At 33.5% G+C, this 14,814-nt stretch overlaps 1 protein-coding gene and 1 pseudogene across 1 annotated transcript; one reads left to right on the top strand and one right to left on the bottom strand.

Annotated features, from left to right (window-relative positions):
- The first annotated feature begins 1,404 nt into the window (after positions 1 to 1,404).
- On the top strand, positions 1,405 to 8,440 carry LOC105109633 (glutamate receptor 2.3-like). Its single transcript, XM_011004384.1, has 8 exons — positions 1,405 to 1,669; positions 4,528 to 5,502; positions 5,575 to 5,816; positions 5,921 to 6,236; positions 6,311 to 6,708; positions 6,793 to 6,963; positions 7,820 to 7,955; positions 8,361 to 8,440. Exons 1-8 carry the CDS (start codon positions 1,405 to 1,407, stop codon positions 8,438 to 8,440), a joined length of 2,583 nt encoding a protein of 860 aa, XP_011002686.1.
- A 361-nt stretch (positions 8,441 to 8,801) lies between these two features.
- On the bottom strand, positions 8,802 to 14,247 carry LOC105109621 (basic leucine zipper 34-like; annotated as a pseudogene).
- Between the last annotated feature and the right edge of the window lie 567 nt (positions 14,248 to 14,814).

Below are 14,814 nucleotides of genomic sequence, written 5' to 3'. Positions count from 1 at the left end.
CCGGAATTTATTTAACAAAAAACAGGCTGTTCTCGCTAAGAGAAAACAAATCTGTGTAAACAAATCCAATCTTCCAAGATCTAGAACGAGTAGAAGTCTGCATCTTTTATGAATCAAGTACGATAAATGAGAAAAGAATATGATTACATTAGAAGATTTAAAAAAAAATAAGGATTAAAATTAAAATAAAAAATAAAATTTATTTTTAATTAAAAAGTGAAATTAAAAGGAATAATTAATTAGCAAAATGTTCAAAAAATAATGACAAGAATGAGAATCAAATTTAAAATAAAAAAATATATTTTTGATTGGTGAATAAAATTGAAAATAAAAATCAATTCAACAAAAGGTCCAAAAATAATTAAAAAATAAGAACTAAGTGAAAAAAATAATATATTAAAAATTAAAATTAAAGGATAAAATTAATTTTTTTATAAATATTCAAAAAATCTAGAAATAAAAAAAATAATGATTAAAATTGAAATACCAACAATAAAAAAATCAAATTATAATTTTAATAAAAAAACCCACCAATTAAAAACCAAACCATCATCTTTAAAATATGCTACACAACCCAAAAAAGAACGCGATAATACTTCAAACTACATGACAGAATGACATTTTTGAACTTCAAGAGATATTGCTCGCGTTGGTTGCAGGGCGTGGTAGCCTCCCAAGCACTAGAAAGTGCACCGCCCGCTTCCTAACCTTTTTTAATATTTGATTAAATATTAAATTACTTCTAAACTAACCTCATAATAATAATAAAATCATTATAAAAGGATGAAATAGTTTATTAAGGTCAGTTTTAAAATAATATTTTAATCATTTCACTATATTTTTAGTTTTTTTATTATTTATTATATTTTAGTTTAATATCAAATTGCTTCTCAGTTGACTTATTAATTACTAAAGAACAATTATAAAAATATAAAAATGTTGATTTAATTTTTTTAAAAATATTTTAGTTGTTTTATTGTGCAATTAAAATAATTAAAAATTTATTTATCCTTGGTTAATTTGTTAGTGACTAATAAGTTTTGTAAAAATTCTTCAATACCCTGAATAGCATACGTTAAATTTTTTAATATGAGGGCGAAACCTTAAAATGCCAGTGAAAATCTTTCTCCATATATATATATATATATATATAATTGAGATTGATGTAGAGGTATTTTGTTGGTTCATGTCTCGCCATCATTTTATTGGCTTGTCGATCCTATCATGCTATTCTTATTAATAAAATCTGCGATCATTTTCATGCAATACATAATATGGTGAGAATTGCCGCCAAGCTCCAGATGGCAATCGTGAAAATCAAAGTCTGTTGGACTGAGAAAATCAATTCTACCATCTTATTATTTAAGTGTTCTTGCTGTGTGTATCCATGTTGGTGAGTAAATCATGAGAGTCCTCTTGATCCTCTTTCTATCATCTTCTTTGTCGAATGGAATGTCTAAAGTAGACAGCACTGTTGATCCTCATGCCCTGGGAAACAAACCTCGCAAATTCAGTTTAGGTGGTATTGTAGATTGCACAACTCGTGCCGGGAAAGAAGAGAGAGTGGCCATGGAGATGGCACTCCATGACTTTTACAGCAACGCTACCCAGCGGCCCAGACTTTGTGTCAAAGACTCGAAAGGGGATTCCTTCCGAGCAGCCTCCTCTGGTGAGAACGACATGATCCAATCTCTTTGAAATTATTAAACTCTAAAATCTCTCAAAACACTAGATTGTGTATGCATGACTCCATAGCACAGAAGCCTCGAATGATAGTAATTGCTATGGTTTTGGTATTCCATGCATCAAAAGTGGGGAATGTGCTGCGCTAGAAATCTTTGAGAGCACTGTCTCCTCGTGTAATGTTTAATGTTTATTTTTACGAACCTTAAATTACATAACTTGATTGTCGTAGCTCTCCAGTCTCCAATCTCAATCTAGTACCCTCAAGTGTTTGAACTTGGAAGTTGAGACTTCCTATGTCACGAATCGGCCTTGTAGTCCGGTCATTGCGCATGAAGTAAACAATTGAGCGGAGGTTTGAACATACTTGGTAGTTATTGTAATTGCGGTTTACAATATTTTTATTTAAAAATATATTAAAATAATATATATTTTTAAATTATTTTTTATATTAATATATCAAAACAATTTAAAAATATAAAAAAGTAATTTTTAATAAACAAACTCAAACTCAAAATTAAAAAAATAATAATTTACACCATATTCTCAACCAAACTTTTAATCTACATATTTGAACCCTGCTTATTGCTTTCATTGTCGGTTAAAAATTGCTTGTCATGTATAAATAATTAAATTAATCATTTCTCATATTCATTTAATATCTTCATAATTCATGCATGTTTGTTATAAAATTTATAATTACAGAATTATGAGTGTGTGTATATATATATATATATATTATCAAATTTTGTTTAATTCAAGGCTTGAGAGAAAGTTGACCTTGATTATCTTAAAATAGCTTTATTCTATTTTTTTAATATTAAAATGGCTTCATAATTTCAATCAAAATGAGTTTTAACCTCGTTAATTAAATGTGACAATATCAATTATCACCTGAATTTTAACATAGATAACTAAGTTTTAACTTGATAGCAGAGCCACCGTAGCTAACACCTACTAAAACCCTTCAATCACAAACACTATCGCCCATATGCCCCCTATCTCGTTTTATTCCTAATAAACTTGATATACTGTTTATAATATATACATTATCTTATAATTTCTTTTATATAATAATTGATATATTAATAAAACAATCATTTAGATAATGGTAAAAAAACATAATAAATAAAAAAATCCAATTACAATACATCAGAAACTTAACTTATAACTTCAAAATGAATTACAATAACTTCATATCAAATTACCTATACTGGCAACTTAACACATTCTCTCAGATTCAAGCTATGCTCATTCGGCCATCCCCATATGTTCATAGACATAAACTCCGGAATAAATTATATATAAAAAACCCATTGCATTTGGATTAACAACACTTTAATTTGTGCTTCGGCAAGAATAAAACCGGCCATCCATGCTTGTTGTTGCCACCTCGATTTGTTTATATATATATATTACTTCCATGCAGAGGAAGATGCACAGAAGTTGTAGGAGTGTCTATACCGATTACAAGCGGTGAATTTATATTAAAAAATACTTAGCTCAAAGGAACTGATCGATTCCTATTTTTATTTTAAGAATTTTAAATTAATTGTTTCACTTTGGGATTTGCGTTATGAGTTGCAATTACTTGTCAAACAAACTAGATTAAAACAAATAATAAATTTATTATACAGTAAAAAACAATTGATAATTGAACAACCGGTAAATTTATATATATAATTGAGAAAATATATTATTATTAATTAATAAATATAAATTCATTATTTTTTTCTTATAAAATTTAATACTTCTAAATTAGTCATTTAAAGTCACTTTTACAAATTTAATCTCACCACATATTTTTATACATTATTGTTTACATCTAAATAGACAATTGTAATGTCTTATTTACAGATCATACACATATATAAATGACCACAAATAACAATATTTAAGTTTTATATTAAATAATTATATTATATAAAAAAATCATGATCATATCATTTTTCTTTTCTTTTAATAATTAGAGTACATAGCTTAACTTTTGTGTTTCTAAATAATATTATACCTTTGTATTAGTAGGATTTCTTTGATGCATGCATTCTATTATACCTTTGTATTAGTAGGATTTCTTTTTCTTTGATGCATGCATTCTATCAGTCTATAATAATAATAATAATAATAATAATTTAATGTACTTATATTTAGATAATATTGCATGGTCTTTTCTGTTATTAACATTACCAGTGCTACTATTATGATCATAATAGTAATTATAATTATCTTATTTATTGTTAAAAAAAACCTTATTATCATAGTTAAAAGTTATTTAAAGTGTCTAGTTTCAACTTCATTCAAAATTAAAGATTATTTAACTAAAAAAAATAATTAATTTTTTAGTATTAGAAATAAAATTAATAAAAAAATATATAGCGTAGGCATTCTAAAAAAACACTTTGTTTAAAAATAATCCATTAGCTTAATTCTTTTATTCAAATCGATGAATATTATTGAAAGAATGCCATCAAGGCAATGGCGAGGAGTTTACGAAATTACAAAGCAAACACAAAAATTAAAGCCAAGCCAAGAACTCTCTGTCTACTAATACCCTGCTTTGCCAAGATGTCAGCTAAGGCACTCTACCTTCTCTATTCACCCTGCAAAACTTTAGAGAACCCAAGGCTTAACTGAAGCTTCAATGCAACTGAACCCAGACCCTTCGAACATCCATCTCATTGCATTCGTAGAACCCGATTCAACGATCGAGTGAACCTCATGAGCAAGAGGATAAGAAGCATTTTAATCAAAAGCTCTCTGAACAGCAAGAACTTCTGCTTCATTTGTTAATCCCTTTTTAACTACTTTATCTCGGAATATAAATGTTCTAATCATGTGTTGCAGCTAAAACACTTATCAAAAAGCACAATGTAGAAGCTATTATAGGCTTGGGAACTTCGCAAGAGGCCATCCTTGTTGCTGAGCTTGGCAACAGATATGAAGTCCCTATCCTTTCGATGGTAAATGAAGTTCCAGTTTGGGCCTCTTTACGCTGGCCTTTTCTGATTAATGCAGCTCGCAACCAGCTCTCACAGATGAAAGCTATAGCAGCTATAGTTCAGAGTTGGCAATGGCGGAGAGTAAATGTCATTTATGAAGAAAACAAAATTAATAGCATCATACCACATCTCTTCTCTGCTCTTCAAGATGCAGATGCAGAAATCAGTGAACTACTGCCTTCCCCCCCCTCACCTCCATCCCGTTTTTTATCTGAAAAACTGGTGTCTCTTAGAAACGGGCAGTGCCGGGTGTTCATCGTTCACACTAGTGCAACACTGGCGAGAAGCATTTTCAGGGAAGCGAAGAAATTGGAAATGATGGAACAAGAATATGTATGGATCACCACAGACTCCACATCAGACTATTTTAATACATTTAATAATTCGGTCCTTTCATCAATGCAAGGTGCCTTGGGTGTTAAAAGCTACATTTCCAGTTCCAGTAAAAGAATCAAAGATTTTCGCTCAAGATTTCAGGTGATGTTCAGCTCTCAATTTCCTGAAGAGCCATTTCCAGAGCCAGGGATTTCTGCCTTACAGGCCTATGATGCAACGTGGGCTGTTGCTCTTGCAATGGAAGGAAGACCAAGTTCGAAAAGGTTCGGAAATTCTACAAGTATTACTCCTATAGCTTCAATGGGTGGAACAAGTTTGTTGAACAGAATCTTAGCTTCGAAATTTGAGGGCTTAACTGGTCATATATGTTTTATAAATGGCATGTTGCATCCTGCGGTACGAATCTTTACTCTAGTCAATGTTGTAGGGATAAGTACTGAACTCGGGTATTGGACTGAGGGCTATGGTTTCTCAAAGACTGTTGGTGCAAACATCCATTACAACAACTCAATAAAAGTTTTAAGGCAGATCATTTAGCCTGGAGGGCCTTGGTCAGCTCCTCGCGGATGGGCGTCAGCAGCAGGGGGCAAGAGACTAAAAATAGTAGTTCCATCAGGAAATAGTCACAAAGAATTCGTAAAAGTATCATATGATAGTCCTGGGGGTAGTATAAGAGTTACAGGATTTGTAATTGATGTCTTCAACGCCACTCTCTCTCGGTTGCCCTATGCTTTGCCATGTGATTTCACCGGGTATGATGGCTCCTACGATGCCTTGGTATACCAAGTTTATAATCGGGTAACTATTGTTTTCAATATTTTCTCTCTTCTTGCAAGCTTCCATATATTACTCTTCTTCGAGAAAATCTTTAGCCTACAACTGAATTGTTGCCTTGGAATTAGTCTTTTGATGCAGCAATAGGAGACACGGCCATTTTGGCCAACCGTAGTAAATATGCAGAGTTCTCTCAACCTTTTACTGAGCCAGGTTTGCAGATGGTGGTGTATCAGGAAAGTAAGAAAATAAATAAAGTTCGGTTGTTCTTGAAGCCATTTACAGGAAAATTGTGGATCAGCATTGCAGCCATTACTGTGTATAATGGATTTGTTGTATGGTTGATCGAACGGCAGAAAGATAATCCAGATTTCAGTGGCTCTTGGTGGAAACAAATTTCAACCATGCTTTCAACATCTTTCATTACACTTTTTTCACTCAAAGGTAACCCTATCTTTTTAATTCACTTGCATGTATCAGAAACATAATTTGGTTAAACATATAGATTTTTTTCTCAGGTGAAGGATTGCACAGCAATTTGTCTCGGATGGTGATGGTTGCCTGGCTTTTTGTGGCCTTGATTACTACTCAAAGTTTTACAGCTAATTTATCATCCTTGATTACCCTTCAACAACTGAATGAGAGTCCTGTCACCATAGATGCATTAAAGAAGAGCAGTGCAAAAGTTGGGTGCGATGTAGACTCCTTTGTAGTGGCATATTTGAGAAATGTCTTGTACATCCAAGATGAAAATATCGTCCGAATTCGAAACGAGGAAGAATATGCTGCAGCTCTTATAAATGGAAGTATAGCCGCAGCATTTCTAGAAATTCCATACATCAAGGCCTTCTTGGCTAAAAATTGCAATGGCTTCACAACTTCAGGACCAATATACAAAGTTGGAGGCTTTGGATTTGTGAGTTTTCATTCTCCATCAGAAACATACACAGACATTTTATGCGCGCATGTGTTTATTCTTAGTCATCTAAATATGTGACAGGTTTTCCCAAAGAATTCTCCATATATTCCTGACATCTCCCAAGCTGTTGTTAACATATCAGAGACGCTTATTGACTTGCTTCAAATTTCTTTGAACTACTCCGAGTGCTCAGCTTCAAATTCTGACGACCATGCAAGTATCGGACTCACTCCCTTCATTGGACCATTTCTGGTTACTATAGGAACATCCTCGATTGCTCTTTTTCTCTTTTACCTTCCTTCTATCTGTCAAATCTGGAGACAGCACCGGCCCTTTAATAATGATGAACAAGAGCCTCAACAGGAACTAGAACTACAACGGTCGTGGCGGCATGATCGCAGGTTTGATGAACAAATTCTATTTGCATCTGAAATGGAAAATCGAGGTGCCTGGCAATAACTGTACATTTGAATGATTTTATACTCTTTTTTGGTATATTAAAATAGAAACTATAGGATTTTTTACAAATTTATTTATTTCCCTGATGAAACTACTCTAGATTAACATGTGTTCTAGATTTCAACCAGCTATTCTGATTTAATTGTGAGTTGCTTGTCTGAACATTTTGTATCAGTGCTTGAATTGTGCTATTGGTTTTCTGGGGGTTCTTTCTCATCACGATTCAATTAAGAGGACTCTGAACAAAAGTTAATAAGATAAAGACTCCACATAACGGGAACCAATTCAACACTACCATTAATTATAGTCAGAAAGCAGCCTAGTTTTGGATGAAAAGTTATCAGATGAAACTTCAATAATACAATATGGACAACTGATATGCTAAATGCTAACAGTAACAGGTTCCTATTATTTGATAAGCTATGAATCTAAAGCTAACAGGAACATATAGTTGCCAGTCCAAAGGAAATTAGTGCCAGGAGTACAAGTGACAGTCTAAACTTGAAATTCCTTGGTAGATTGGTCACTATTCACGACAGCAGCAAAGGTTGGCTGCGATGGAGGCTCCTTTGTGGTAGCATATTTGAGGAATGTATTATCGACAACCACAATTTCTCTTTTTTATTTATTATCTTTTCAATGAAACAAGAGTAGCCACGGAAGAAACAGCAGCGGCGGAACTACCAGCACCAGCAGCGACAACCGCACTACCAGCAAGGGTAACAGCATCTGCATCACATCTTCAGCAGCAGCTGGAGCACCAGAACCAGCAGCATCAGCCACAGGTAAAGCAGATTGATTCTGGACAACAATAAGAAAAGCAGCAAGATCTAGCTACATATGAACAAGGGTCCTATGCTTGGAAAATGGAAAATGAAGAAGACAGGGTTTTCTAGGGCATGTTTTTCTATCATCAACGGAAAAAACACTAATATTTGCATGTATTTCCTAATGTACTAAAGGAAAAAGATATGCGAACAAGGTCTCCCTTAACATATAAAGTCAGGAAACCCCAACTGAGAAGATTATAGAAAACATCTTTAAAATATAAAAGCCAATTAAAACTTCGAAAAAGTATTTCCAAGAAGGATTCATCTCGAGTCATTTTGTGATACATCTAATCTGAATCATATATCTTCTGTCCTGATCATTTTGTGATACAGTAACACCTAACTATTGCTTACTCTCAGTTGCAAACAGTGGAGGGGTAGCAATGGTACCCAGATTTAAGATCCAGACTTCTGCTACTGATGGCTTGAGGGAGGATTGATGGAAAAGCCAGCAAAAACTTGAACTCTTATCTCTATATATTAACGGAAAATCATTGCTAAGCATTTATAGTTCAAGAGCTCCTACATGGAAGCCAACAATTACAAATGCTTCGTTGAGAATGGAAAATGCTTTTGCCTGCTCATTTTGTTGCAGGATTCTGATCGTTATTTTTCATGTTTGCTAAATTGATGCGAACTTGATAATCTTGTGGTCACACAACCAACAAAATTAATAACAAATTCTGAAAAACCGAAATAAATCTGACAAGAATGTGATAAATAAAAACTTGTTTAAAGACCCTAGCACAAGCTAATGAGTAGATGTAAACATCGGAATAAATCCATGATCAAACATCCATCGAAGAACATACAACACAACCCAAATTTTATAAATTTTACTATGTACAATTGGAAATAAATATGCAAATCTTTTTTTCTCCTGTTTTTTACTAATAATTAGACAAAAAAAAAAGGAACTATTAAAGAAAAAGAACAGAAATTCTGACATCAAAGTATCAAAAACACACCTCCCTGACAGCCACCCTTCCTTACATAACCTTAAACCATCATCTTCTGCCTTCCTGACATGACTTATAAAAAGAATAGACAACATTAAATAAATCATTAAGGATGACCGTTAAGTATGCAAAAGAATTATCATCACCACCCATAGCAGCCCTCCAAATTTAAAGCAAGAAAATGTTAATTTTTCCTTTTTTAAAAATAAATAAATCAGCAGCTTCTTTTTTCCTTTTGTTTTGGGCTCTTTCATATCACAGATGAACATGATTTTCTCCCCTATCCATCCAATCATGTAATCCTGAGTGGGCCCTGTAAGATGTGAACATTGCACGTGAATGCACAGCTTAGCAGCAGCACAGAGAGAGCACAAAAATTCTAGCCCCAGCTCTTCAACATCTTTGTGGCTTTACTTTTTGCAGTGAATTTTCCAAGCATGGTCAAGGGAGTAATGAGCTCTAGCAAGCTTTACTCTCAAACACCAAAATATTCCAAACCCACTTAATTAAGCAATTAACCGATAAAAACTTTTGGATCCTTAAGATGTTCCAATAGTTTCTTCATTATTTTGTAAGAACTAGTATGATAATGAAATCATATGTCACTATGTACCATTTTCCTGCTGTCCAATGATAAAGAGAATTTACTTTTCACTGTACCATTTCTTGAGAAAATCACTTGATAGACCTAAACTTGAAATAGCTGCTGTTCTATATCGGTAGTAGGAGTTGTGGGGTCATTTGATGGGGTTGATGATGCTGATGGTGGTGAAGTATTTTCCATCTTGAGATTCTGTTGATGATACACTTGCCTTAGCCTCTCTATTTCCCTCTTCAATGCTTCTTGATGAGCTGCATTTGTTCGAATCAGCTAGTTAGACCAATCCAGTATTAACCACGCACTGTGATCACAAAGCTTGATTCCAAATTTCACCATTCAATATATTTGAGCACAGCAAGCAAGAAAAATTATTGCAGATGAAGACCAAACCAATCATATCAGTTCCCACCTCAGTTCATGTATTTTGGTCCCCTCCCCCTCAGAGAAAATTGAGAAAAACTTAAAACAAGGATTGATCATATATTGAAATCTGATTCCTTAATAGTATATAGAACAAAATGGGATCAATTCACGTGTTATGTATTAAATAATGGAGTTGAATAATACTTGTGGGCTAACAAATAACATGCATTAACAGTATTTTCTTTAATCATGAAGTGGATTATTATAGCTAAAGAAACCCTACCCCTATAACTTATCTAGGACTGAAGCTCGTGCTAAGTATTATATATATATCGTGATTAAGATGAGATTAAGGGTTTTATGAACTTGCCATCTTTGAAAATGTTATCTTGAGCCAGCCTCCTAAGCAGTTAAAGCAAGAAAAATAATATTTTTTTTCTTTTTTCTGATCAGCTACTTCTTCTTTTTTCTTTTTGTTTTTTGGGCTCTTTTAAATCACAGATGCACATGATTTTCTCTGCTAGGCATCCAATCATGCAAATCTTGAGTGGTCCCTGCAAGATGTGAACACTGCACGTGAATGCACAGCTTAGTTGGCAGCAGCACAGGGAGAGATCCAAATCTCGGCCCCAGCTCTTCAAAATGTTTGTGACTATCTTTTCCCAGTAAATTTTCCAAGCATGGTCAAGAGAGTAATGAACTCTACCTACCTTCGCTTTCAAACACCAAAATATTCCTATCCCACTTAATTAAGCATCCAAGAAAAATTTTTGGATGCTTAAGATGCTCCAAAATTTTCTTCATTGTTTTGTAGGGATTAGTCAGATAATGAAATCATGTCACTTTGTACCATTTCCCTGTTGTCACATGATAAAGAGGATTTACTTTTCACTATTAACATTCTTGAAACAATCACTGGAGAGGAGCTAAACTCGAAGAAGCTGCCGTTATTTTTCGTTAGTAGGAGTTGTGGGGTCATTTGTTCTGGTTGATGCTGCTATTCGTTTTATCCATCTTGAGGTTTTGTTGCTGATAAACTTGCCTCAGTCTCTCTATTTCCTTCCTCAATGCTTCTTGATGAGCTGCATTTGTTCCAAATCAATTAGCTAGTCTGGCCAATCCAGTATTAAACATATATTGCGACCATCAAGCTTTGAGTACTCAAAATTTGAAACATTCAATGCATTTGAGCACTGCAAGCAAGAAACATTATTGCATATGCAAGGTTAGTGGAGACCAAACCAGTCACATTATAGAAAATCACCGCGAGAACTCATGATTGTAGCCGGATCTATTACAATTTGGGTTCACTTAAATGGGATTTTTCATTTCCTTTCTGAAAATGCACTACCTTATTAACCCATGTGGGATTAATACCAGTGGATTAAGAAATGTATATATAGCAGTTAAGGACTTAAAATTGGCTTGGCTGTCCCTTATGAATTAAGTCTCTCCACCCTCCAGAACAGCCATTCAACCAAACATTTATCTTGTAAAATAAATGAACTGGGCAACCTACCACGAGATGCATTTTATTCAAGGCTAGCTAGCTATATACCTGTGCCCAGATTAACAATCAGTGGATATATCAAGTACTGAGAGAATTTCTATATATATACTATACGAATTTGTCCTCACTATAATAACATGATGATGATGAAAATTACATCTTATTTAATGTGTAGCTGTCGCATTTAGTTACCATTTCAATTTTGGTCCCCCCAGAGAAAATTGAGCAAAACTTATTAAAAAACTATAAATCCCACTTTTGAAATCTTAAGAATTGATCATATATTATATTTTGATTCCTTAATACTATATAGAACAAAAGGGGATCGATTCACATGCTATGTATTAAATATGGAGTTGTAAAATATTTGTGAACATGCACTAACAGTTGCTTTAATTATGAAATGGATTCTAGCTCACTCAAGATAGCTAGCTGATCGCTACAATTAACCTATGTACTTAGGACTGAAACTATTGTTAGAGTATTTTGTATCCTGATCAAGATGAGATTAAGGATAAGTAAGAGATTAATTACCATCTTTGAAAATCTTATCTTGAGACAGTGCAGCGATTCTTTGCTTAAGAGCACTGTTGTCAACATTTAGGAGCAACCTTCGATGGTCTAGATATGCAACCCTTGGTGACAACACTGAAACTTCACCCTTCATTAAGCACAAAATTAGACAAAATTAAAACTTATCATTATATTTCAAACCATGCAAGATTAGCATAATTATGATGCTTGCAAGAGAATTAGTCAAGGTTAATTGGAAATTACTTACTTGCAATGATGTTACATAGCGTTCAAGCTCAGATATGTACTGCAGCTTTCTCACCCGTGATCTTCGAGCAGATTGTCTGTTTGCCAAGATTCTAATAATGCAAAAACAAAAAATTAATAATGAAAACCATATGATCACTCAAATTAAGTTAGTGACTAGAATATGATTCTTTCTCGTTGCATTTGCAATTGTACGTGCATATAGGTCCTAAATTAATCATATTTATTATCTAGTATATAAATATAAGGCTAAATTACCTAAAATCATACCGAACTTTGGTTAAACTGAAATTAGCTCTTGGGATTTCTTTTTTTTTATTTGAGAACCATGAACTATCTTTTGTTAAAAAAAAAAGGCTCTACGTCCACGTTTTCGTCTTTCCATTAATTTTATAATTTTTTCAAATCACTTATTTTCACAATATCTATAGTTTTTATAAATATCATTTGTAGTTAGAATAAACAAAAATACCTATTTTTTTATTAAAAATAAAATAAAATTTAAAGCACCCAGATTAAAATAATAAAATAAAATTTAGAAACTAAGTTTAATTTAACTCGAAATTCAGTTTAATTTTTTATAATTTAGCATTCATATAAACTAGTTTTTGCTTTCTATAATCTAAGACTATGTAGTGGTTGAATCAATAATTTTTTTCTCAAGCTAAATATCCTTGAGTTAATTTCTCCTCTCCCATCTTGACCTCTTCTTTTCATGTTAAAAATACCTAAACTAAGTACTGACATCCACATAAATTAATGAAACAACATTTATGGCTTCACATTCTTTCAATATATAGAACCTACAAAAATTAAAAGAAAAAAGAAAAAAAGGGTTAAAATTACTTAAATTATCATATAATTTGCAAATCAGAAGAAGGGTCAGAACCAATCTCATTTAGATTTTACCTTTAGCTAATTTAATTAATTTATCACAAAAAAAAGTTATGCTTCGAAGATGAAAAAAAATTAAATATTGGTGCTATGTCGATGCTTACCTCTTAACTCTCTAGGGATCCATTTTCCGTTCATTAGAAGTAGTAACAGGATCGGTGGCAGTTGGGACAGTAGCCAGTGTCTCCCATTCAGATGGACTTCGCCCTTCATCATTCTCATTCCTCACCTTCTGCTGCTGCTTATACTTAGACACCACTCCTATAGCTTCTTTCTCATCATTAAAGCTGTTGTGATCAGACGGCGAAGAAGGTGTGGAGCTAGAATTAGGAGCTGCCACAGCATTGGAGATATCATCGTTAAACATGGACATGAGCTGTTCATCGTCAAACTTGTCAAAGTCACTGCTGCTGTTATGTCCCGACCCTAATCCCGGTGCACCCGTGGCACGACATTTCTCTAACATCGTTGGTGCTTCTTCCCGGAATGCAATGGAGTCACTCACCGACCTCCTATGTGTCCCACGTCTCGTCGACGAGAAGTCGAGAAATTCGTCAACCCACAAAGGGTTTGTAACAATGGCGGTGATGATATTAGCATCACGGGGTGGTGATGTCTCCATAATGCCATTTATTGGTAATTTTTTATGAGACAAATCGGGCCAACTAGGTGTCACGTTTGGTATTTTTGGAGGTAATTGTGCCATTAATTACCAAATGCTATAATGTAACCACAATAATGCAACAATCCCAAATTACACAAAAAAAAAGGGTACAATTCAAGGAAATCAAGAAGAGAAATTTATAAAACAATCTCTTACAAAACCATTAAATAACATATGTTTACGTAAATATCAGAAAATGGATTGATAGTGTAATGTTGGAGAGAGTGCAAGGAGAGGGAGGGAAGAAACACACAAGAACATCAAGAAGAAGAACAAGAACATCATCATCATTAAAAGGGCAATCTTTCTTCTTTTGATCCCATGCCACTGACAATATTATAAGGAAAATTCTTAACAATCTTGAAAATGTCCTTTCTCTCTCCTATCAATTGGAGAGGGGAGGGGAGGCATGCAGTGGGGTCACATGGGGAAAGATTGGACAGCTATCGACAGCTGTGAGGAGGTCTTGTCTGAAAGGCAATCCTGCAAGGTCGCTAGTTGTTTAATAAATAGAGGAATCAGTGACCACGTGCCCTTAGTGACCGTCCCTTTAGGGGGTACCTTACCTTATAAGAGTCTCATTATTTCTATATCTTCTAAATGAACATTCCCATGTACCCAGCAATACCATACCCTTTCTTTGCATAACTTTTTATCGTACTTTTCAGACCATGTTCAAGTCCCCTACATGGATACATTATTCGGAGTTTATCTTGAAATAATATTATTTTAGAGTTTGTTTTTTAAATAAAATAATATGAATTTGGATAAAATAAAAAAATTATTTTTAATTGACTCTATCCAATTCATGGTGACGAATAATCCCTCGGTACAGCTCTGTCCATCTCATATACACATATAATTGCATGAAGTAACCGGGTGTGATAAAAATTTGAAAAGGTTAGGGTTAATATAACGTCCAAAGTAAAGTAAAACGTCTGATTTTACTGATTTTTAAAATTTAATGGACTTTATGATTTGCCAAACTCAACTCAAAGATTAACCAGAAAAAAATTTGAATTATTGGTTATTAGGTGAATCAC

Source organism: Populus euphratica, unplaced genomic scaffold, assembly GCF_000495115.2.
Source record: "Populus euphratica unplaced genomic scaffold, PopEup_1.0 scaffold223.1, whole genome shotgun sequence".
NCBI classification, from domain to species: domain Eukaryota; kingdom Viridiplantae; phylum Streptophyta; class Magnoliopsida; order Malpighiales; family Salicaceae; genus Populus; species Populus euphratica.
Note: the sequence above shows the minus strand (reverse complement) of the source record. Positions and strands in the feature narration are given on the sequence as shown.

Excerpts from the sequence above, each read along its gene's own strand:
- LOC105109633 (XM_011004384.1), top strand. The coding sequence starts at position 1,405 with ATGAGAGTCCTCTTGATCCTCTTTCTATCATCTTCTTTGTCGAATGGA. Across the intron at positions 5,503-5,574 it reads TGGTTTCTCAAAGACTGTTG|CTCCTCGCGGATGGGCGTCA; the intron begins GTGCAAACATCC and ends GGCCTTGGTCAG. Across the intron at positions 6,237-6,310 it reads TACACTTTTTTCACTCAAAG|GTGAAGGATTGCACAGCAAT; the intron begins GTAACCCTATCT and ends TTTTTTTCTCAG.